Source organism: Phoca vitulina, unplaced genomic scaffold, assembly GCF_004348235.1.
Source record: "Phoca vitulina isolate PV1807 unplaced genomic scaffold, GSC_HSeal_1.0 scaffold80, whole genome shotgun sequence".
Taxonomy (NCBI): domain Eukaryota; kingdom Metazoa; phylum Chordata; class Mammalia; order Carnivora; family Phocidae; genus Phoca; species Phoca vitulina.
In genome coordinates, this window is record NW_022589783.1 from 4,980,656 (window position 1) to 5,002,233 (window position 21,578).

The following is a 21,578-nucleotide window of genomic DNA, read 5'->3' on the forward strand; positions in this document are numbered from 1 at the left end:
TTCCGCCCGCGGCTCCTTCCGCGCCAAGTAGTGCGTCGGGAGACGGCTTCCGCAAACGCGGGCCCGCGGGGACCGCGCCACTGTCCCCAGCGAGCGAGCGGCGGCGTGGGGAGTTCTCAACTTTGGAGGGCCGCTCGGGCGGGCCCTGTTTTCAACTGCGGAGCCGCGGCGGGCCCGGCTGTCTCAAGCAGAGCCCGGGCAGAGGAGCGACTGGGAGCAGTGGGAGAACGAGCGGCCGCCGCAGGGCCGGGGAGGCAGGTGTCCCGGCGCCCGCCCCGCCCCCATCGCCAGCAGGAAGAGGAAGCAGCCGGGCCGGGCCCGCGGGCCACCCGCCGGGCCTCGCAGGGCGGGGGCGCCCTGGCTCGGGGAGGCGCGTGACCTAGTTCGCCCCAAAGTGGATTTGACAGGTTGTCAGCCCGGCTCCCCGCCCCCACCGCCTTCCGGGTCCCTCTCCCCAGGCGTCGGTCCGCACGGCCACCGCTTCCCCGGCTCAGCCTCTCATTGGCCCTTTCGCTGCCTGGCACACCGCCCCTGCCCGAGCTCGTGTTTCCATTGGGCTCGAGCCGCCCTACGCCCCGCCCCCTACTCTACTTCAACCCCATTGGCCGTAAACCGACCGGCGCCCCGCCCACACCTCTGTCTACCCCCCCATTGGCCTCAAGCCTACTGGCGCCCCGCCCCCTCCTCTACTCGCCCCCCCAATGTTGGCCTCGAGCCGCCCGGCGCCCCGCCCCGTCCCGGCTCGCCCTCCCATTGGCCTCCCGCCCGGCGCCCCACCCCCTCCCAGCGGCCCCTCCTGAGCCAGCCCCCGCTGGCCTCTGCGCGCGACGTCCATCCACGGTCCTCCGTGGCCGGCCTCCGTCGTCCTCCCGAGTCCTGCTCGGGTCCCTCGCCTCTTCTCCACTCCCAGCATTCCCTACCTCCCCTCCGCCGCCCCGGGAGCGGAGCCCCGCGGCGCGCCCGCTCCGCTGCTCCGCCTACTCCTGGGGCTCCGCGCCCTGCGCTGCCCGCTCGCTCGCCTCCTGCCCCTTTCCACCTCTTGGCGTCACTTCGCTGCACCTTTCTCCCCGAATAGGAGGCGGACAACGTCTTCCCCAGGTTTCCTCCCGGTGTCCATCTGTCAGGTCTTCAGCGCGGGTCCCTTTCCCCGCCCCACTCCTCAATTACGCCCGCTCCCTCCCAGCCCCTCCCCCGCCCGCGAACCCGGCCCGGGGGGACCGTCCGGTGCGGCGGGGCGGAGGGCTGGCGCCGACGCGATGAATGTCAGTATTAAGGTGGTATTGCTTTGAGTCTTTGAAACGGAAAATGAGCCGGAATTCCCAGATCCACCCAGACCCAGGATGGAGATTGAGTTCTTACAAGGGCCCGAGTGAGACTGCAATGACAGCGTTGATTATCCCGACAGTATAATACGTTTCTCCCCAGGGGGTACTCACATCGATTGTTCATGCAGTATTCTGCTAACAATTTAAATTTTGTGTTTCTTCTAAAATTTGGGCTAGTTTTGTAAGTGTCCGCTTTTGACTCTAAGGATAAATTGATAATGCTGAGATTTGGAAGTAATCCCTACACGAGTCTTTTGGCTTCAAACCCTTGATTATTTAAATGACGAAACTCAAGTAGCTTTCCCAAGGCCATTGAAGTGGGAGATCTCAAACTTCAGCCCAGGTCAGACACCAGAGGTCCATCGGGAGAGTCCATCACGGCTCATTAATATACACAGAAGAATGGCAGACTGGTATTTCCAGCTGCACTGGCACCGCACAAAGCCCCCACCGGCCTCGTCCTCCAAGGCCCTGCCCTATGGGGTCCTGGCTGCCTCTCCAGCTTGAGCTCACTACACTCCAGGCACACTGCCCACCTTTCTGCCAAGCACTTTTTGCCACAGGGCCTTTGCACTTGCTGTTGTCTCCTGACTTGGCTAGATTAGCTTTTCTTCAGACTCACATGGCTTAGCTCATGTGTCACTCTAGGGAGACATTTCTGACAGCGTAGCTCAAGTATGGCCCCTCCCACCTGACAAAATCACCCTGTTATTTCCTGCAGAGCATGAGCAGGGTTTGAAATCATCTTGTTTATTTACTTGTTATGGTCTGTTCCCCTTCAGCTGCCCTCCACCATTAGGATGTGAGCACATCTCTAGGACATAAGGTAGGTACTTAAATCCTTGATGAATAAATGAATGCTGTTGTCTGTGATCAAATGGACTAACCAAACTGTCCATGTCTGATTCCACCAAAATTGTGTACACAACCCTTGTAAGCAAGAGTTGGAAAAATAGGTATTCTGTTTGTAAATGTTTTGTGTTTCTTTAATTTGTGTGTGCTTTATTTCTGGCTATTCTTTGACAAGGTGAGTGAGAAACAGGGCCTTTTGCCCATCTCTTTTCTAGCTGTTCATAGTATGTCCTCACTGCCTTGCCCTCACCCTGACCCCAGGTAGGCAGATACTTGGCAGGCAACGCCTTCTTCCTTTGGGGCAGTCCCAGAGGCTCTTTGCTTCACAGAAGGTTGAGGTGGGGGAAGGGAAAGATTTCTGGTTCAGTGTTACCATTGAGCTCAGCTGGGGCCCTGTCATCTTTCTGTCTTAGGCAGGAAAGCAGAATAGAAGGAAGCCCCTTCTAGTTTCTCCTTCCTCCCCCTTCAAACGTACTTCTTTGGTCTGTTCAGCAGCTACAGCTCTGATTTTTCTCAAGAATCTCTGCACTGGGGTGCCTTCTGTACTTCCTCAGGCCAGGAGAACCCTGGGTCCATTGGTGGAGAGCTGAAATGTAATCCTCACCTCCCCAAACATGCAGTGCAAGCCTGGCTACGTCTAGTAACTCTCTGGGTCTCAAAGACCTCATCTGTCTTTGTGTTGATTGTTCAGTTTTGGGGATATAGACATCTCAGATTTTAGCTGCTAAAAACTACTGGCCCAAGCAAGAATCCTGTGGCTTCCCCTTGGGGCCGTAGAAAGGCTGCCAGAAGCAATAAAGACAGTGCTTCCTGATTTATATCCGGTAGGGGAGAGTACACCTCCGTTCCTGCATCCAGGCCAGAATCTTCCAGTTCACCCTGGTTGGACCTTTTGGGCCTGGGCCCAGCCCTAGACCAGTGACTGTCCCCTGGAGAACAGAAAATGTTGATCAGGTTAAACGAACAGGAGCATATTCTTAGAGCAGGGGTGGTGTCAGCTCCCGATAAGTGTGTGTGGAACTGAAATCTACTTTTAGATGGGTAGGAGGAGGATGGATGATGCGCAGGTATTCATCAGTGCCCCTGTAAGTCATTAGCACAGGGCATGGCAGATGGGGACAGCTCATCAATGTTAGCCCGTCTTGTCCGCAGAGAAAACTGGTGTGGGAGAATCAGCCTGGCACCAACAGGCATTCATCTCGTATCTCTAGTCTACCACTAACCACCAGCTTTGCAATTTCAGACAAATTATGAAAATAATACCATTTTCAAAGGAGACGAGGACTCAGAGGTCATAGGATTCAAGTCTTCATTGGACAGACTTGGAAATTGACGCCCACAGAGGTCAGTCTGTGTCTCAGTTTCTTCCTCTGTGAAGTGGGGCTGATGATACTAGTCCTATCTATAGTCACAGTTACCACGCGGCTCAAATGAGATAATGTTTACTAAGAAAGGTTTGAGAAGGTAACAAATGCTATTCTTATGCAAGGCTGTTTTAATTATTATTCATTTAGTAGTAAAGCCTTAGTAAAAGGAGAAAGGTCTTCAGGATAAGCTTCGTTGACTCCTGGAAGTGAATAATAACACACGGGAAAGAGGAAAGTGTGTGTGTGTTGGGGGGGGTGTTGTGCATGCTCATACCTGCACGCACACACACTTGTTTGGTAGTTGGGAAGGTGTGAGGCTGCAGTCCAGGTGGGACCTGAGCTATGCCAATTAGGGAGTGGTGTGGGGAGCGGCTCTTAGGTGGAGGTAGGGTGTGGTAGCTGGTTATAAATTGAAGTTCTCTAGCCTTGAGTGACTTTTGAGAAGAGGAGAGTCACTCACTTGGAAGGGCGAGTCTAATGCAAGGAAGAGGCAATCTGTCGCAGAGTCATCTTGTATTTATGTCTTACCATCCTGTGTTACTTCAGTTCCTCTGCAAAGTAGACGCCAAGACAGGATTGTCATGCAAGAGATTTATAGGAAGAAATATCTATGAGGGAAGAAAGGAGAGAGGTTTGGAGAAGGCAGGGAGATCTGAGCCCTGGGTAGGGGAGGCAGAGGAGGGAGAGTGGGTAGGAAGGTCCCTGACTGCACTGTAGCTCAGAGATGGCTTTGGCCAGGCTGACCAGAGTGCTGGAGCCCATGCTCCCTTCCCAGGATTGAGGTGCTGGGTTCAGAGACCAGCAGCTGAGGGGCTTCGCCAGTTGCCCTCCCTGCAGCAGGAGATCTAAGGGGTATTTTTACAGTCCCATATTAGCCAAGTTTGCCTGATTGAGAGTCCTTGCCTGTTGACCAAATTGAAATCTTGTTACTGGGTAGTTATGTTTTTCTCGATTTTATGTTTAAGTAATCTCTCTACCCAGTGTGGGGGCTTGAACTTAAAATCCCAAGATCAAGAGCCACATGCTCCGCTGACTGATCCAGCCAGGTGCGAGACCATCAGGTGGGATTGACTGCGGCGGCTGGTAGCTCGGGGCCCTTCCAGAGGGAGAGGACGCCTGGGTCACCGGGCCTTAGGCCTGTAAGCCGACTCTCACGCACACAGGCACCCTCGCCCGGAGACTCCCGCTTCTGTGGCCTGTCCGCGGGACATGAGGAGCTGACCCTGTCCACAGTCACCTCCGAAGCGTTTAAGGAGATGAGTAAAGGCTTGTGCAAGAAGCTGCCGGAGAAGCGGGAGGCCTGGGTGGGGCCTCATCCCGCCCGCTCACCCAAGCTCCCGGTCTTGTAGCCTGTTATCAGTAAAACTGCCCTGATATCCTCATTTAAAAAAAAAAAACAAAAAACAGCAATTGTAGAATAAAAGGCAAAGAGGATTAATTACTGTAATGAGACCAATAGAAGTTGATGAAAAAAGTAGAAACCACAGGCATAGAAATAAAGAAATAAAGAAATGGGTGAGAAGTAGATGAAATGAACCAGTGGAGAAAAAACAGAAAATAAGGGGGGAGGAAAGCAATTATACCTAATGAATTTGTAATATAATAGAAAATGAAGTAAACTGTAATGAAAAGGGAAATAGGAATATTTTCTCTGACTAAATATTTTTTACATTAATATTTCTATATCATTAATGACGTTCTCATTCCCTACTACACCATGCTGGGGCGCCTGGGTGGTTCAGTTGGTTAAGTGTGGGTTGCTGGGTTTCAGCTCAGGTCAGGATTTCGGGTCTTGGGATCAAGCTCTGTGTAGGACTCTGCCCTCAGTGTGGAGTCTGCTTCAGATTCTCTCCCTCTCCCTCCTGCTCACTCGCTCTCTCTTAAAAAAAAAAAAAAAATCTACATAGTCCGTATCATATCATAGGACAAAGTAAAATGTATGCAAAACTCAGAAAGCTTAGCTTGTGACAGTAGCTTTAGCATACCAATCTCTATGGATGGTACCTTTATGTTGTGATGTGGGACATCTGAATTAAGGCTTTAAATTTCTTTTTTTTTTTTTTTAAAGATTTTACTTATTTATTTGACAGAGAGAAAGAGCACCAGTGCAGGGAGGGGCAGAGGCAGAGGGAGAAGCAGACTCCCCACTGAGCAGGGAGCCTGATGTAGGGCTGGATCCCAGAACTGTGGGATCATGGTTTGAGCTGAAGGCAGACACCCAACCGACTGAGCCACCGAGGCACCCCAAGACCTTAAATTTCAATAAAGAACTCCTACAACTCAATAGCCCCCCAGAAAATCAGAATAAAAAATAAGTCTGAATAGACATTTCTCTGAAGAAGACATACAAATGGCCAACAGACACATAAAAAGATGCTCAACATCACTCATCGTCGGGGAAATGCAAATCAAAACCGCAGTGAGTTATCACCTCACCTGTCAGAATGACTGTGATCAAAAAGACAATTACAGGGCGCCTGGGTGGCTCAGTTGGTTAAGCGACTGCCCTCGGCTCAGGTCATGATCCTGGAGTCCCGGGATCGAGTCCCGCATCGGGCTCCCTGCTCAGCGGGGAGTCTGCTTCTCCCTCTCCCGCTCCCCCCTCTTGTGCTCTCTCTCTCTCTCTCTCATTCTCTCTCTCAAATAAAAAAAAAAAGACAATTACAAGTGTTGGCGAGGATGTGGAGGAGAAAAAGAGAACCCTTGTGCACTGCTGGTGAGAATGCACATTGGCGCAGCCACAATAGGAAACACTGTGGAGGTTCCTCAAAAAATTTAAAATAGGGGCGCCTGGGTGGCTCAGTTGTTAAGCGTCTGCCTTCGGCTCAGGTCATGATCCCAGGGTCCTGGGATCAAGCCCCACATCAGGCTCCCTGCTCGGCGGGAAGCCTGCTTCTCCCTCTCCCACTCCCCCTGCTTGTGTTTCTTCTCTCATGGTTTCTCTCTCTGTCAAATAAATAAATAAAATCTTTTTTAAAAAAATTAAAAATAGAACTACCATCTGATCCAGCAATTCAACTTCTGGGTATTTATGCAAAGAAAATGAAATCACTATCTCAAAAAGCTATCTATACCCCCATGTTCACTGCAGCATTGTTTATAATAGCCAAGATACGAAAACAACTTAAGGCCATTGATGGATGAGTGGATAAAGAAAATGTAATAATATATATAGTTATGAATATAAACATATAGAATGGGATATTATTCAGTCAAAAAAAAAGGAAATTCTACCTTTGCAGCAACATTGATATACCTTGAGAACATTACGCTAAGTGAAGTCAGATAGACAAATACTGTATGATCTCACTTGTGGAATCTTAAAAACAAAACAAAACAAAAACTCATACATAGAACAGATTGGTGGTTGTCAGAGGATGGCAGGGGATAAAGGGGTGGGTGAAATGGGTGAAGTTGGTTAAAAGGTACAAACTTCCATTTGTAAATAACTCCTGGGGATGTCGTGTACAGTATGGTGACTACAGTTAGTAATACTGTACTATGTTTTTGAAAGTTGCTAAGGGAGGAGTGCCTGGGTGGCTCAGTCAGTTAAGCGTCCAACTCGATTTTGGCTCAGGTCATGATCTCAGGGTGGTGAGATTGAGCCCTGTGTTGGGCTCCTTGCTGGGTCTGGAGCCTGCTTAAGATTCTCCTACCCCTCCCCTCCACACTCTCTCCCTTAAAAAAAAAAAATTGCTAAGGGAGTAGATCTAGTTCTAGTCATAAGTCCTAAGAAAAAAAATTGTAACTGTGAGGTGATGGATGTTAACTTATTAGGGTAAACATTTCTATCATACATAGGTAGATATAGATTTGTAATATTATGTTGTATACCTAAAATGAATACAATGTTGTATGTCAAATACATCTCCATTTAAAAAAAAAATTTAAATTCCAGGGACGCCTGGGTGGCTCAGTCAGTTAAGCATCTGCCTTTGGCTCAGGTCATGATCCCAGGGTCCTGGGGGATCGAGTTCCCCATTGGGCTCCTTGCTCAGTGGAGAACCTGCTTCTCCCTCTGCCTGCTGCGCCCCCTGCTTGTGATATCTGTCTCTCTCTGACAAATAAATAAAATCTTTTAAAAAATTAAATTCCAATAACATCTGATTATATTTTGAAATGTTTTCTATTTAGTTTCAGGAATTAAGGCATGTGCAGATTCTTCTCAAAATCTAATGTAAAAAAACATCACAAGCAACTTTGGAAACTATTTTTCTCATGAAACAATATTGCAATAGATTATTATACTTTTTGTAAACAAATCACATTAATAAAATTGAAACAGGTTTTTTATCAAAACAAATGCAGGAATGGGAGTGCCTGGGTGATTCAGTCAGTTGAACGCTAGACTCTTGGTTTCAGCTCAGGTCATGATCTCATGGTTGTGAGATCGAGTCCTGCGTAGGGCTCTGTGTTCATTGTGGAATCGACTGGTAATTCTCTCCCTCTCCCCCTCACCCCTGTTCATTTGCTCACTCTCTCTCTCAAATAAATAAATAATAAAATCTTTTTAAAAATGTAGTAATGAAATGTGAACCATGTAATATTTTGTATCTATGCAGGAAAGACTGAGATTGGCTGACAGATCTCATCTTTTCTGGAGGGGAAAACTTGTCCAGAGCTTGGTTGCCTCCCAAGAGAGTAAGCTCCGGTAAGCACCCAGAGTAGGGGCCTCTGCAAAGATGGGGTTCTGAAGTCTGGACATAGGAGTCAGAATACACAGGTATTAAGATGTTTAAAAAGATTAATGACAGTCTGGATATGAAAACATCTTTTTTTTTTTTAAGATTTTATTTATTTGTCTGAGAGAGAAAGCGCACAAACGGGGAGTGGCAGAGGGAGAGGGAGAGGGAGAAGCAGAGTCCCCGCTGAGCCGGGAGCCCAATGGGGGACTCGATCCCAGGACCCTGGGATCATGACCTGAGCGAAAGGCAGCCGCTTAATCGACTGAGCCACCCAGGCGCCCCTGAAAATGTTTTTCATTGTGAGTTCAGTAAAGTTTAGAAAGGCTATCTTCCCTAAACTCACTGGGATCCACTTTTCATTTCTGATGCCTTCAGTGAGTTAAAAGAAAACTTGTCAAGAGCCATTTTTTTTTCTCCAACAGATTTATTTTGAAAGGAATGGATTTTGAGGAGAAAAAACACGGGGTAGAGGTATGGAATGGAAAATAAATACAAATGTAAGCTGTTTTACCAGTTGTTTTATAACCACAACAAATTTGTACAGAGACTGCCCTGTACAAAACAACACAATAAAGGTTCAAAGATCGAGGTGTTCCCCTAAGGAGGCTGAAGAATTCAGTCTCTGGTATTTGGAATTTAGGCTGCAGTCCTTGGTTTTGGATGATCACTAGGTGTGTGACATAGTCCATGCTTTTAACCAGATTTGAACAGAAGAATGGCCACTTGGCCCAGGCAGAAGTAGATGAAGTGTTTGGTTTCATGTGTCACGGAACTACCGAAGTGCCTCCCCACGATGCAGTGCCAGGTGGGGTTGTACTTCTTATCAAACTCCTTTTTAATTTGGGCTGCAATGTCCTTCTCTACGTTACATTTCTCCAATGCCTGAGTCGCATACGCCACCGAGTCCTGTCGCGTCTCCGACATATCAGCGTTTTTGATCACGGCCTTTCGGTGGCACATGGTTACCGAGGAGCCGGGGGCGGCCAAGTGCAGCGGTCTCCTGGGGGAGGGGCTGGCGGCACTCAGACCCGGCGGGAGCCGCCCTCACTACTGAGGCCGGGGTGCATCTGTAGAGAGCCATTTTTAAAAAAACTTGTAAAATGAATAAAACCGCATCTTGAATATGTGCCGCATTACAGAAAGATTCGCATTGTTTTGCTAACCAGCATCTAGTCTCTCTTACTTAGCTCTGCAATAACCAACATCCAGTTCCCTTGGTAATGCATGCAGGACAGTGTCTGAATTCCTTACTCAGTCTTTACATTTGTAGAGAGTTTGAATTTTCAAGCCCTGAACTCAATGTATAGGAAGCATGTCTTTCTGTAATTAAATGATTTTAATACTTCTTTTCCAGCTTGTTTTCTACCTAATGGTAGAATAATTAATCTAGTTAATTCCAGGTAAATTTAGTCCCTTCACATTTCTCCTCGGTCAATCCAGACCTCAACCATGTCAGTTCTTCATCTCCTCCTTCTTGGGACACAGGGAAACCTGACTGCTCTCAGATTCTCTTGCACTTTCTTCCTGCCCCGCCTACAGGCATTTTTGCTCTATCCCATTGGCACACGGAACTCCTCTGGGGCTCCAGAGTTCCTGGTTGGAAGCAGAGACTCTCCTCTGTTCTCAGACCCCCAAACTGTCCTGGAGATTCTATTGTCCTGTCCCTCGTTTTTCAGTCCTTAGAACCCATTGGGAGGTGAGACCCTTAGACAACTTGCCAACATTTCCCTCATTCCCACCCAGCCTCTTCCTCTCCCTCCCCAGTTAGGAAGGGGATCTATAGTATATGAAGGGGGGGGGGTTGATGTTGTGGGAGAAAAGTGAGCTATTTTTGGAATCAGACATTCTGAGATCCGTGCCTACTGCAGGTTTCAACATTTTAGCACTACAAGGACAATTTTCCCTGGCATAGTTATCTTAATCAGGTAACTGAGTATGAGGGGGATTTTTCCGTATATCACAGCAGGAAGTAGCCCATCAGTTAATTCTTAACAGTGTCACTCACAACCCTCACATTCATGGTGAAGGGTCATCAACCGTTGGTCCCTGTTCCAGAAAGGCTCAAGCAGAAATGGAAGTGGTCTGGGGGTGTGAACATGTGCAATTTACATCAGTCCAGCTGATAGGGTCCAAGCAAATCTTAAAACTAGTTTTGCTTAGGGGGCGCCTCGGTGGTGCGGTTGGTTAAGCAACCAGCTTTGGGTTTGGCTCGGATCATGATCTCGAGGTACTGGGATGGAGCCCCATGTCAGGCTCCGCACTCAGCATGGAATCTCCTTGGGATTCTCTCTCCCTCTCTCTCTGCCCCTCCCACCCGTGCATGTGCTCTCTCTCAAATAAATAAATAAATCTTAAAAAAAACACAAAAAAACCCTAGTTTTGCTTATTTACAAATGAAATTGTCGGGTCCCTGAGCTTTCATATTCTCTTTTCTTCCCATTCAGATGTCCCAGTTTTGGTGTTTTGGGGTTTTTTCTCTTTAATCTTACCTTTCTCTCTCTCTTGGCTTCTGCACTTAAGCGACCTCAGACTTGTAGGCCAAGAAGGTAGAGCTCCTGTCATAAGGGCTGTCTTCAGAAGGGACTCTTGGGAAGAGGTTAATACAGACAAAGGAGTGAAACAAACTGCTAGCAACACTTTCCTGTTGTTTTGATCTTCTTTTCTCAGTTTGGGATCAATGGCCTCTTTTTTTTTTTTTTCCCTTTAGGACTCCAGTATTTTTGTAGGTTCCAATCTTGGGTCTGTGCTCTCTAGTGCCCAAATGGAGGGAACATTTCTCATGACTCAGCCCCCTAGCCTCCACTGCCCCAACCTAGGCACTCATGTCTCTCATTCCCCAGGCTCAGAGTTCTCGTTTTCCTTTCCTATTTTCTCTGGGTCTTGTTTCTTTGCTGTCTGTCTGCTGGGTCAACCCAGAGTCCCATAAAACAATGTTGCTAAACTGGAAGGGATTGGGGATGGAAGAACAGACAAGTACACCAGGAGCAAGTTCCATAAGGAATGTGCGACAGGACGTGTCGTTTCTGAAATTCAGCTGCTGCTGGAGTTGAAGAGAAGCCCATCTTGGAAGAGAAATATGTAGCCAACTTTGTGGGCCTTTGGAAAACCTGAGACCCTTGATCTTGTAACCTTGGAAGCAGGATTGGATCCAGTAAAACTGAGGTCAAATGCTGGTGAACTTCTCCAAAGTCAGCAGGAGAAAAGAAACTTGTCGAGTCATATATTTTAACCCTTAAACAGAACATAAAGATATTAAGAAGATACTCTAAGCATAATCAAGCTAGAGCTAATCCGGGTCATTGCTTAAATCAGTGCTTCCCAAACTTTAATATGCACCCCATCCCTTGGGGCTCATGTTAAAGTGCAGATTCTAACATAGTAGGTCTGGGGAGTGGGGGTTAGGGCTGAGCTTCCACATTGGTGATCTGTTCCTGGTTCAGGGATCACACTTTGGGCAGCAAGAGCTCAGGAGGTGGGCTGGAGAGAAGGAGGTGTCCTCAACCGAAGCACTTTGAGCTAACAGCGAACTCCCCATTCTGCTCCTCTTCCCTAAGCCTGGTCTACCAGCTGCCCCCGTGGTCACCTTCACTGTCCTATGATGTTTCCTTCCCTTCTAGAGCTGCTAATGCTTTTTCAGGTACAAGAAGGGGAGAGCAAGTCTGGCTCACTCAAGGAGACTGATCTGAAGGATATTTGGCAGTTCACAGAATTGAAGAGCTGACCCACCAGTCTTGGGATAGATGGGAACCAAGGCGGTTCAGGAGCCTGAGCAGTGCGAGCTCCAGACCCTCCCCGGCACATCCCATAAGATGCCTGAATTCTGTCTCCTCAAGCTTTAGGTCTGGGTCAGGTGTTTTTACCTTCAGAGTTCTCAGCATATGCCAGTTGAATTTGTGTCTGCTATCCCTTTCTTTGTCCCTTGTAAGACTATCCTTGATCATTTTAACTTGTATTTACATGTATACAAATGGTGTATGTGTGTGTGTGTATGTCTGTCTGTCTGTCCAGGGGCAAAGGAGATGTTAATGCTGCCATATGATTTCTCCCTAAATAGATTATCAAAAAATGCCCCATATATCAAACTTAGGACTTTTAAAATACATGATCTTACATTCTTTGGATTACATATGTCTTGGATATATAACTAAAATGTTCTCTGTGAGCAAGAGCTGTCTTTTATATATACATATATATAAAATAAACAAGGCTTTTTGTCTGATTTAAAAAACACATTGTAAATTTTCAAAAGGCCTTTGAGACATACTTTCTTTGTAATCATAGGGGTTGTATCTCTGAAAACATCACAGTTGAGGAATGTAAGATTGCGGTGATAAAACAACAAATAAGAGAATGGATTTTCCTCTTCTATTTACTATGTGACTTTGGTCAATTACTTTTTTTTGAAGCTCCTGCAATTGAGAGTTAACCAAGCTCCTTTCTTATAAGTTTGTTTTGATGACTATATAAAATGTATATAAAGTGTGTTTGAACTGCTTTAAAATATTAGCTATTTCTATCATCATCACCGTTATGGAATTTGAGACTATGAGAACGATACAGAACTTGAGGGCAGGGGGGAGTATGAAAGCAGTTATATTCACTAAAATATAACAACGGAGACAAAACAAGGAAAGACACATCAAGGATGTTTTATATATCTTAAATGAGAAATAATGAGTATGGCTCTATACATTTCCATTTCCCATCTTTTGTTCACTAACAGCTTTTCAGGATTTCACTTCTTCCAAGTTTTAAAGGAATCTTTGTACATTTGTTTTGCTTTGTTGAAGCTAATATGCCCACTGTAAGACATTTGTTTCTCGAGTCTGGTTCTCTTGCCAGATACTTAAAGCATTTTTTCTTTTTTTTTTTTTAATGATTGTAAGAGATTGCAGCTTCCCATCGCCTAGATGCTGTCCCTAGGTTCTGCTCTTTTCCCAGAGGCAGAATAACTTGGATGGTTAAAGTGGAAAAGGCTTTGGGTAATAATGTGCTGCTTTGCTCCCAGCTCTGCTCTAACTCCCTCTTCAGTGCCCAGGGGCATCCACCCCTAATCGTAGCCCTACCGGGGATACCCTGGTGCCAGGTGCTCCCCAGTTCTCCTCCCCTACACAACAACCTTAGTGCACTTCTAAGGTGTGTGTTATTTCGTTATCCATGCCAAGAATTTATTTTATTTTATTTCTGCCTGCCGGTTCATTTTCCCTTCGCCTCTTTCTCCTCCTCCTTTTCTCCTCCTTCTCTGCCTTAAAGTAACATTCCCTTCTTTTCCCAAATAATCACAACAGGAATGTGCAGCCGCTCCTGTGAGCTGGAACTGACGTTCTCAGATTGCTAACGTGACATCTAGACAGAAATTCACATTTATTAGGATATCGTGTGGGGATAACTCAAGCAGTTGGAAAGAGATTCCTGTACTTTTTTTTTTCATCCCCAAAGCCCAGGTACTCAATTTAAAAATCTTTAATAGAATTGAATCCTGTTCTTATTGGAGGAAAGGAACAGAATATGATGGAGAGAAACAGGAAATGAAAAAAGTCAAGAATCTGAAACGAGATAAATCAGTGAAAAGGACTTTTATCTTGTAGTCCTTTCTGCTATTCTTATCTAAAGAAACTGACTCTGGACAGTACCAAACATGGAGGGAATAAACCCGGCAAACATTGTTTTTTGGGGGGGGGATTTTGCCTTCCTTGGCAATCCCCATTTTATTGAGGATGTTCAAGGAGTTGATTTCTTCACAGGAGATGGGTGTTCCCTTGCCTTCTTAGGAAGAGGATTCAGGTCCTGTTGACTCATGGGACTTTTCTTGGCCACTATGATTTCATCTACACTCACGAGCTGGAGAACCACATCAGCTACCACTTGAAGTCCTTGGACTTTGGCTGCTAGGGTGTCCCACACCTCTTCCTCGGCCACGTTTATTATCCCCTCAGCCCCCACGCCTACCAGGAAGTTCCCAGCTTGGTGTGCACCGCTCATCTCTGCCATGACCTCTGAGACCACCAAGCCTGCATTCTCTGCAAGGGTTTCGGGAAGAGACTGAAGGGCCTGTGCAAATGCTAGGAAGGCTGGGCCATTGGGCCCTTCCAATTTGCTTCCTTTTTCTGAGAGTATTTTTGCCAGAGCCATCTCTGTGGCCCCCGCTCCGGGGAGCAGTCTGGGATCCTGACACAACTGGAAATAGGCATCAATGCCATGGTAGACAGCCTGCTCTGCACCCTTTAGCCCCTCGGCGGTGGCCCCCCTGAGGACCAAGGTGAGGGCAGGGGTGCCTGAACATTCCCATTCAAATACTACAGTCAAACCTTCCCCCAGCTCCTGCAGGTATACCCTCTGGCACTGTCCTGGCGTCAGGGGAGGAAGCAGATATGGCATCAAAGGTGTGCCCAATACCTCACTCAAGTGGACCATGTCCCTCTGGGACCTAGCTTGAACCACCATGATGCCGTACTTATCAGCCTGTGTCAGTGTATTCTCATCGATGTCCCCCCATACCACCGCCACATTAATACCTGCAGCTACCAGTTGGGCTACTTGCTTTTCTATCAACTGTTCATTTCCTTTCCTGAATTTAGTTAGGTCATCAGGACTAGAGAGACGGGCCGTTGCCGGAGCATTTGGGCTGGCAGGACCAAAGGCGCAGACAAAGAGAGCCACCCTGGCGCCGCTCAGCACCGTGATCACCTGCCCGCAGGGCTTCGCACACAGGGCCAGCCCCGGGAGCAGGCACGAGTCCTCCAGCCTCCCCCCTCGCAGGGTGCACACCCCCACGCGCTCGCGGCGGAAGCTGCCGTCCAGCTCCTTGGTGGCCCAGCACGCGTGGGCCACCAGCTTGGTCAAGTTGTCCATCTGGGACGCGGTGTGGGTGTTCATCACCGAATAGAGGGCCCAAAAGGGATCTTGCAGAGGCCCCAGGGAGCGGACGGCCAGGGAGGGCAGCAGGGCCAGGGCCTCGGCGGTCGCCGCGGCGTAGGCCTGGCGCAGCTGCGAGCGGGGCAGGCCGGCGCGCAGCAGGTGCTCGGCCTGCCGGAGCAGGGCTTCCGCCAGCAGAACCACGAAGGCCGCGCCGTCGCCGCAGCTCTCCGCCTGCGTGTGGGCTGCTTCGCGCAGGAGCCGCGCGGCGGGGTGCTCCAGCTCCAGGGCCCGGAGGATGGCCGCGGCGTAGCCCGTGAACACGGTGCTTCCTCTGGCGGTGACCAGGAGCTTCTGGCGGCCGTGGGGGCCGTAGCAAGGCCGGATGACTCTGGCCAAGGTCTGCGCCGCGGGCACGCCGCTGAGCAGGTGCCTCTCTTGCGCTCCCGGGCTCCTCGGGCGCCGCCTCCGCCCGGGCGCCAGCCGCTCAGGCAGCTGCGGCGGCGCCGAGGTGGCTCTGCGGGCCATCGCCGGCCGAGGCGCTCTGGGGGCCGGGGCGGGGGCGCCTTCGCAGCGGATCTTTGACGCTTCTCAAGGGCTCGGTGGGAAAGGGAGCCGAATGTCGCTCCCCCTCCCCTCTGGGATCTGGAGAAGTGGGCGCTCCAGGATCGGGTGCAGGGATGATCTGCTGAGAGCTCCGCGCTCAACCACTCCCCCAGACTGAGCTGAAAGGAACGGGGCTCTTGGGGCCTCTGAAGCTCGGGGAGCTGAAACAGACCTGACCGTGATGAAGTCACAGAGCGGCACATGGAACCAGGGGTCAGAGAATGAGGTCACAGAAGGATGCTTAGAGTTTGGGAGGCCCTGCGGGCAGGCACAAATCAGGCCCGGTCATCTGGCAGAGGAGGGACACACGTCTGCGCTGGGCCCCAGAGTTTCATTTAAACTTTGGAGACAGTGGAGAGGAAATCAAGTGAAAACACCCACCCACTTCAAATTCCTGCCCAAGCTGTGGCGCCTGTGATGTGTGTTGAAGTTTTTGAGTGGGAAGGAGGGTTTTGTTTTACTTTCTTGTGAAGGACTGTGTACTACTAGCTAGGTTGTGTTATCTATCCTCTTTGGCCACCTTTTCCGTTGGTGCTGTTCATCAGGTTCTTTACGGTGTTTATTGGTCTGTCTGTCTTTCGGGTTGCAGGTGTGTGATGCTCCTCCTTCCAGTGACAACGATGTCACTGAGCTGGCAAAGGCAGGTCAAGACAAGGGAGGGAAAGATGCTGACTGCCCACAGAAAAAACGAATAGAAATGTTTCAGCTGAGTGCAAGTGAGTAGCCTCCCAGTGGTGAGAAAGGTAGAAAACCACAGGGAATGAATTTAGGCCCCCCCAGTCTTACCCTCAACCCCCAGAATTTCAGTTCCTTCCTTCCAGTAGCCCTCCTTCCCTGGCTCTCTCACTCCCTCCTTTCCTCAAGTACAGCCTACTGGGGTAATGATTGCTCCTTTTTTAGTTTAATAAATCTTTATTGAGTGCCCACTATGTTCAATGGAATGAGGAATACAAAGGGACAGGAACATGGACACCAGGGAGGGGAAGAGATTTGCACCCCATGAATACAACTTCTGCAGGCATTAGGCAGCGCACCAGCTGGAAGAGATGAAGATTATGATTATTAAGAGTAGGGGAAAGAGGGGCGCCTGGGTGGTTCAGTCGTTAAGCGTCTGCCTCTCGCTCAGGTCATGATCCCAGGGTCCTGGAATCGAGCCCCGCATCGGGCTCCCTGCTCCACCGGAAGCCCGCTTCTCCCTCTCACACTCTCCTTGCTTGTGTTCCCTCTCTCGCTGTCTCTCTCTCTCTGTCAAATAAATAAATAAAATCTTAAAAAAAAAAAAAAAAAAGTAGGGGAAAGACCAAGCAATACCATTCATTTTCATTTGGAAAAACCCTTTTTACTTTGTTTAATAGCAGCTGTCCCCGGGGGTGGGGGAGAACTCTGAACCTGATTATACCAGTCAGGAGTCATGCTTGTATGGTGGGCATTGTTACAATATTTCCACAGACAAGATGATAGCAAGAGAGAAAAGTAAAAAAAAAAAAAAAAAAAATCCGTGCGAGTGAAATATAATTAAGGCTAAAATAGAGATAATTTTGGAGAAACAAACTTTTTCTTTGAAAAACAACTTGATTGCTTTTGTAGAAATAATAGCTATTCATTATAAAAGTTAAAAAGAAAAATACAAAGAAAGCCAGTGTCATTTGGAATTCCAGCTCAGAAATAATCATTGTTTGCGTTTTGATGAACATTGTTACCTTGCACATATATTCATAAGTAGATTGTCATGGATTTCTACAGTTTTCCATAAGTGGATTGTATGATAATTATTATATAAGTTCTTCTGTAATCATTTCCCCCCTCAACATTATGGTGAAGCGGAGAAATATTTCTAAGGAGGTATTATGCTGTCTGAAGACCGTGGACAACTATTTTGACCTTTTTTTGATTTTGGAGAATCCTTTAGAAACAGGTGTGAACCTCCATGCCCCGGCTTCTGGAAGCCAATAACCCTGAGAAGAGTGTCATATAATAAATGCTGGGCATAGGGGCAAAGATAACTAGCGGGTTTCTTTATAGAAATGTGAAATGTAACAATCGACACAAAATGTAGCAAAGTATGCATGTTTACATTGTTTATAAAGATACAATTTCTTTTTTATTTATTTTATTTATTTTTTATTGTTATGTTAATCACCATACAATTTCTTTTTTAAAAATAAACACTCCTGGTGTATGGGGTGGGGGGATAAACACTCATGTAAAGGATATCTTAGCTCTTTCTCTTACACTTCACATATATTTTCCCTTTTATATCACTTATTCCACAACTATTTATTGAGTTGCTGCTAAGTCATAGAGATAAAAGATGAGTAAGGCAGACAATGGCAGTCATCTCTACAAGGCATCGGGTGGAATACGTTCCAGACCATGAGAGCTGTGATGGGGAAAGCAGGGGTGTTGTAGAAGCATGGGGGGCGCACATAGTCACTGCTATGGGGAGAGCGGTGGTCAGGGATGGAAGTGAGGTCTAAAGAAGCAGGGATTGGCCACGTGAGAAGGGAAGGGAGTTGGGACAGCCCAATAAAGTTTGTAGTCCACCAAAGGTAGTTCTGAAGGCTGGAGCTCACTGTGAGGAGGAAGGGGGGCAGGAAGGGGGGACGGACACTTTGGCTGTGGGGGTGGCAGGCTTAGGGGGCCATGCCAAGGCATTTAGACTTCAACGTGAAGAGTGACGGGTGGGACTCTTGAGTTCCATTTCCATTGTAAAGGTACATAATTTTATGTTGTGGTATCTTCGTCCATTTCACCTCACAGCACAGGGGAAAGTGAGGATCTGATCATTGTCTTTGATTTTGAAAACAGGCCCCAAACAGTATATTTTGGACCAAAATTTTTTGCCCTAACTTTACATAGATCAGACTAACCAAGGAACTACTATCGCAATTTTACTTATTACTATGTGGACACTGTCATTGTTAAATTCACTTTAATTTTATTTATCCTACAGATAAATTGATTAGGTGTAAAATAAATGTGAATATCTTGTGCCCAGAAAACATTGCATGCAGTTAACCCATTATATACACTTTTTCTAACAATAGAAATTTTGATCTGCTAAGATGGGTAGGCACCAATATAAGCTGTTTGGTAGCTAGATTGGGTTGAATATTGTCCCCCCAACATACACATCCTTCCCCAAACCTCAGAATGTGACTTATTTGGAAATAAGATTGTTGCAGATGCAATTAATTAAGATGAGGTCATACTGTAGTAGGGTGGATTCTTATTCCAATATGACTGGTGTCCTTACAAGAAGAGAAGATACACATACACAGAGAACATCATGTGAGGGCACAGAGGGAAGATGGCCATTGGAGTGATGCATCTGCAGCCAAGGTCACCAAGGATTGTGGGCAACTACTAGAAGCAGAGAGGCATAGAACAAATTCTTCCTTAGAGCCTACCACAAGGAACCAGTCCTGCCAACACCTTGATTTTGGACTTCTTTTTTTTTAAAGATTTTATTTATTTATTTGACAGAGAGAGACACAGCGAGGGAAGGAACACAAGCAGGGGGAGTGGGAGAGGGAGAAGCAGGCCTCCCGAGGAGCAGGGAGCCCGATGCGGGGCTTGATCCCAGAACGCTGGGATTATGACCTGAACTGAAGGCAGACGCTTAACGACTGAGCCACCCAGGTGCCCCTGATTTTGGATTTCTAGCTACCAGAACTGTGAGAGAATAAATTTGTTGTTTTAAGCCCCTAGCTTGTGGTAGTTTGTTGCAGCAGCCCTGGGAAACTAATGTAATAGTAATCTTGTATTATCAATAAAGGAGAGGAACCTAAGAGTGTGTGGGGGGAGGTGGGGGGGGGCTGGGGAGGCTGGGGTAGGTTTCTAGTTTATAACACTGGCTGGCAGAATGTTTTTATATCCCTCTTCTAAATAGACGTAATTGTCTGCTGACTTCTCCACCTCTGCCCTTCCCCCCATATCCCCAGATGCATTTCTATTAAAACTATGGTCTTGTACACAATGGATGTAAATATTTAATCTTTCTATTTGTGTGTTTTCCCATGTTTATTTTTCAGTTGCCTGCTTGCCCTTTTTGTGTTTATCTTGCTAAGTAGTTCCAGGCTTAAAACATAGACCCCTAGAGGGCAAGATTCCTATCTGTATGAAATGTGCTGCAGACCATCTACTTAGGCCTCACACTCATACACAAATTTTTTTCAAAGGTGAATGTTCTGTTTAATTACTTCTCAGTTTCTTCCTTTAATTTTTCTGTCCAGCAGGTACATGGTATGCATTACTGAAATAACTCATGTAACGCAATAAGAATTTTCAAAGCTAAAAACACACTGTGGACTAAATATGAACTAATTTTAAATGACTGACATTCTTTTAAAATTTTATTTTTTTATTTTTTAAGCAATCTCTACACCCAACATGGGGCTCAAACTCACAACCCTGAGATCAAGAGTTATATGCTCTACTGATTGAGCCAGCCACGTGCCCCTGAAATTCTTTTAAAAACCTTTTTTCACTGAAAAAGGACAAAAATTGATAGCCTATGACAGCAACTTTTTGAAGTGTAACTTTAACAGTAAAAATATGAACATAAAGATCAGAAGATCTAGAATTTAAGTTTTCAGTGGTCCTCTACAACTGTAAAAGTTTCGTTCCTAAAAAACGCTCAGGAGTTTAAGACTTTACAGGAAAACAAAACAAAACAAAAAAAAGAGACAATTGCTAGTGAACCTATGGGAGAGACTTATATTTTACATTCACTAAAACAAAGCAAAACAGACAAACTCTAAATAAAGACTGTATCAATGACATTTATAGGCCTCCAATTAGTAAGAATGGGTATTGTACTGTGAATTTTTATTTATCATCACTTTTTTGCTAGACACTTTGAGGTTCTTATTTTGCTTAGTTCTATGAGATGTTGCTTTTTCTTTGGTGTAGATGACAATCCTCACCCCCAAACCACATTCTAAATATTTAATATATATTTATTATACTGCATGTGCTCTGAAAGATTCAAACATTATAGAAAAATGTAATATAGAAAGTGAAAGTCCCTTGTAATCCAACCCTTCAGAGATAGGTTGCTGTTAACATTTTGGTGCATATCTACCATGTTTTAAAAATGCCTACATGTGTACTTATTAAAAAGTAGATTTTTAAAAAAAATTTTTTTCTTTTTGCATTTGGTGCTTCCAGACACTCTTGCCTTTCTGATTTTATAATTTTGAGTAACCTCAGCTACATGACTCCTGGATTTTTGCCATTGTGGTCTCAGAGCTCCAAAATTTGGATCATGGACATGGAAAAACCTTTGAAGACCTTTATGTTAAACAGGTATTCTTTGAATCCTTCCTTTGCATCCTGAGTTATATTTTATTTGCTCTGCCCATGATAACTTTAGTCCGACAAGGCTGCTATCCTATTTAAACAGATCCCAACTGCTTGTCTGCTCACAGTAGCTGAAGGAATGGAGATTTAAGGCTGGGCTTACTATCCTTCATCATCTTTTCTTTCCAGAAGCATCACTGCACAAACCTCTATTTTTTACCCTTTCATCCATTCTACCCACTTTTCTGTTCTCAGTCCGTAGTTGTTTCCTTTTAAAACTTCTCTCCAGCAGGAGTGACTTGCAATTTGCCCATACTGACACTTAAATTCTCCCAAGTGCTGAAGTATACTGAAATAAATTATCCTGATATTTAATTTTGTGCATGTGAAACTCAGAGTTGGAAATGACTGCTCTAATTTCAGTAATGAACTCAGATAAACATTTGGATCAGTAATCTGATGTTTGAAAGTGTAATGTGCAGAAAAAAAATGTTAAAGAGTAATGAAAAAACTTTAAATATACCGCTTTATAAATTTATCATTAGGTATATACATGTTGTATTTCTAATAGTCAGACACTTTTA

The 21,578-nt window shown here is 46.4% G+C and overlaps 2 protein-coding genes and 1 long non-coding RNA gene across 4 annotated transcripts; 1 reads left to right on the forward strand and 2 right to left on the reverse strand.

The window, feature by feature from the left end:
- The first annotated feature begins 857 nt into the window (after positions 1 to 857).
- Positions 858 to 8,356, forward strand: LOC116625617. Of its 2 annotated transcripts, XR_004298117.1 has the most exons (4): positions 858 to 1,098; positions 2,108 to 2,151; positions 3,421 to 3,521; positions 8,107 to 8,356. It is a non-coding gene; the product is annotated as an uncharacterized LOC116625617 (long non-coding RNA). The 2 variants fall into 2 exon arrangements; XR_004298116.1 differs by lacking the exon at positions 8,107 to 8,356 and having other exon boundaries at positions 3,421 to 3,865.
- Positions 8,357 to 8,538: 182 nt separating this feature from the next.
- Positions 8,539 to 10,233, reverse strand: LOC116625616 (dynein light chain 1, cytoplasmic-like). The gene has a single exon (XM_032394313.1). It carries the CDS (start codon positions 9,187 to 9,189, stop codon positions 8,923 to 8,925), a length of 267 nt encoding a protein of 88 aa, XP_032250204.1. The 5' UTR covers positions 9,190 to 10,233; the 3' UTR covers positions 8,539 to 8,922.
- Positions 10,234 to 13,435: 3,202 nt separating this feature from the next.
- Positions 13,436 to 15,612, reverse strand: CCT8L2 (chaperonin containing TCP1 subunit 8 like 2). Its single transcript, XM_032394336.1, has one exon. It carries the CDS (start codon positions 15,610 to 15,612, stop codon positions 13,951 to 13,953), a length of 1,662 nt encoding a protein of 553 aa, XP_032250227.1. The 3' UTR covers positions 13,436 to 13,950.
- Positions 15,613 to 21,578: the final 5,966 nt, after the last annotated feature.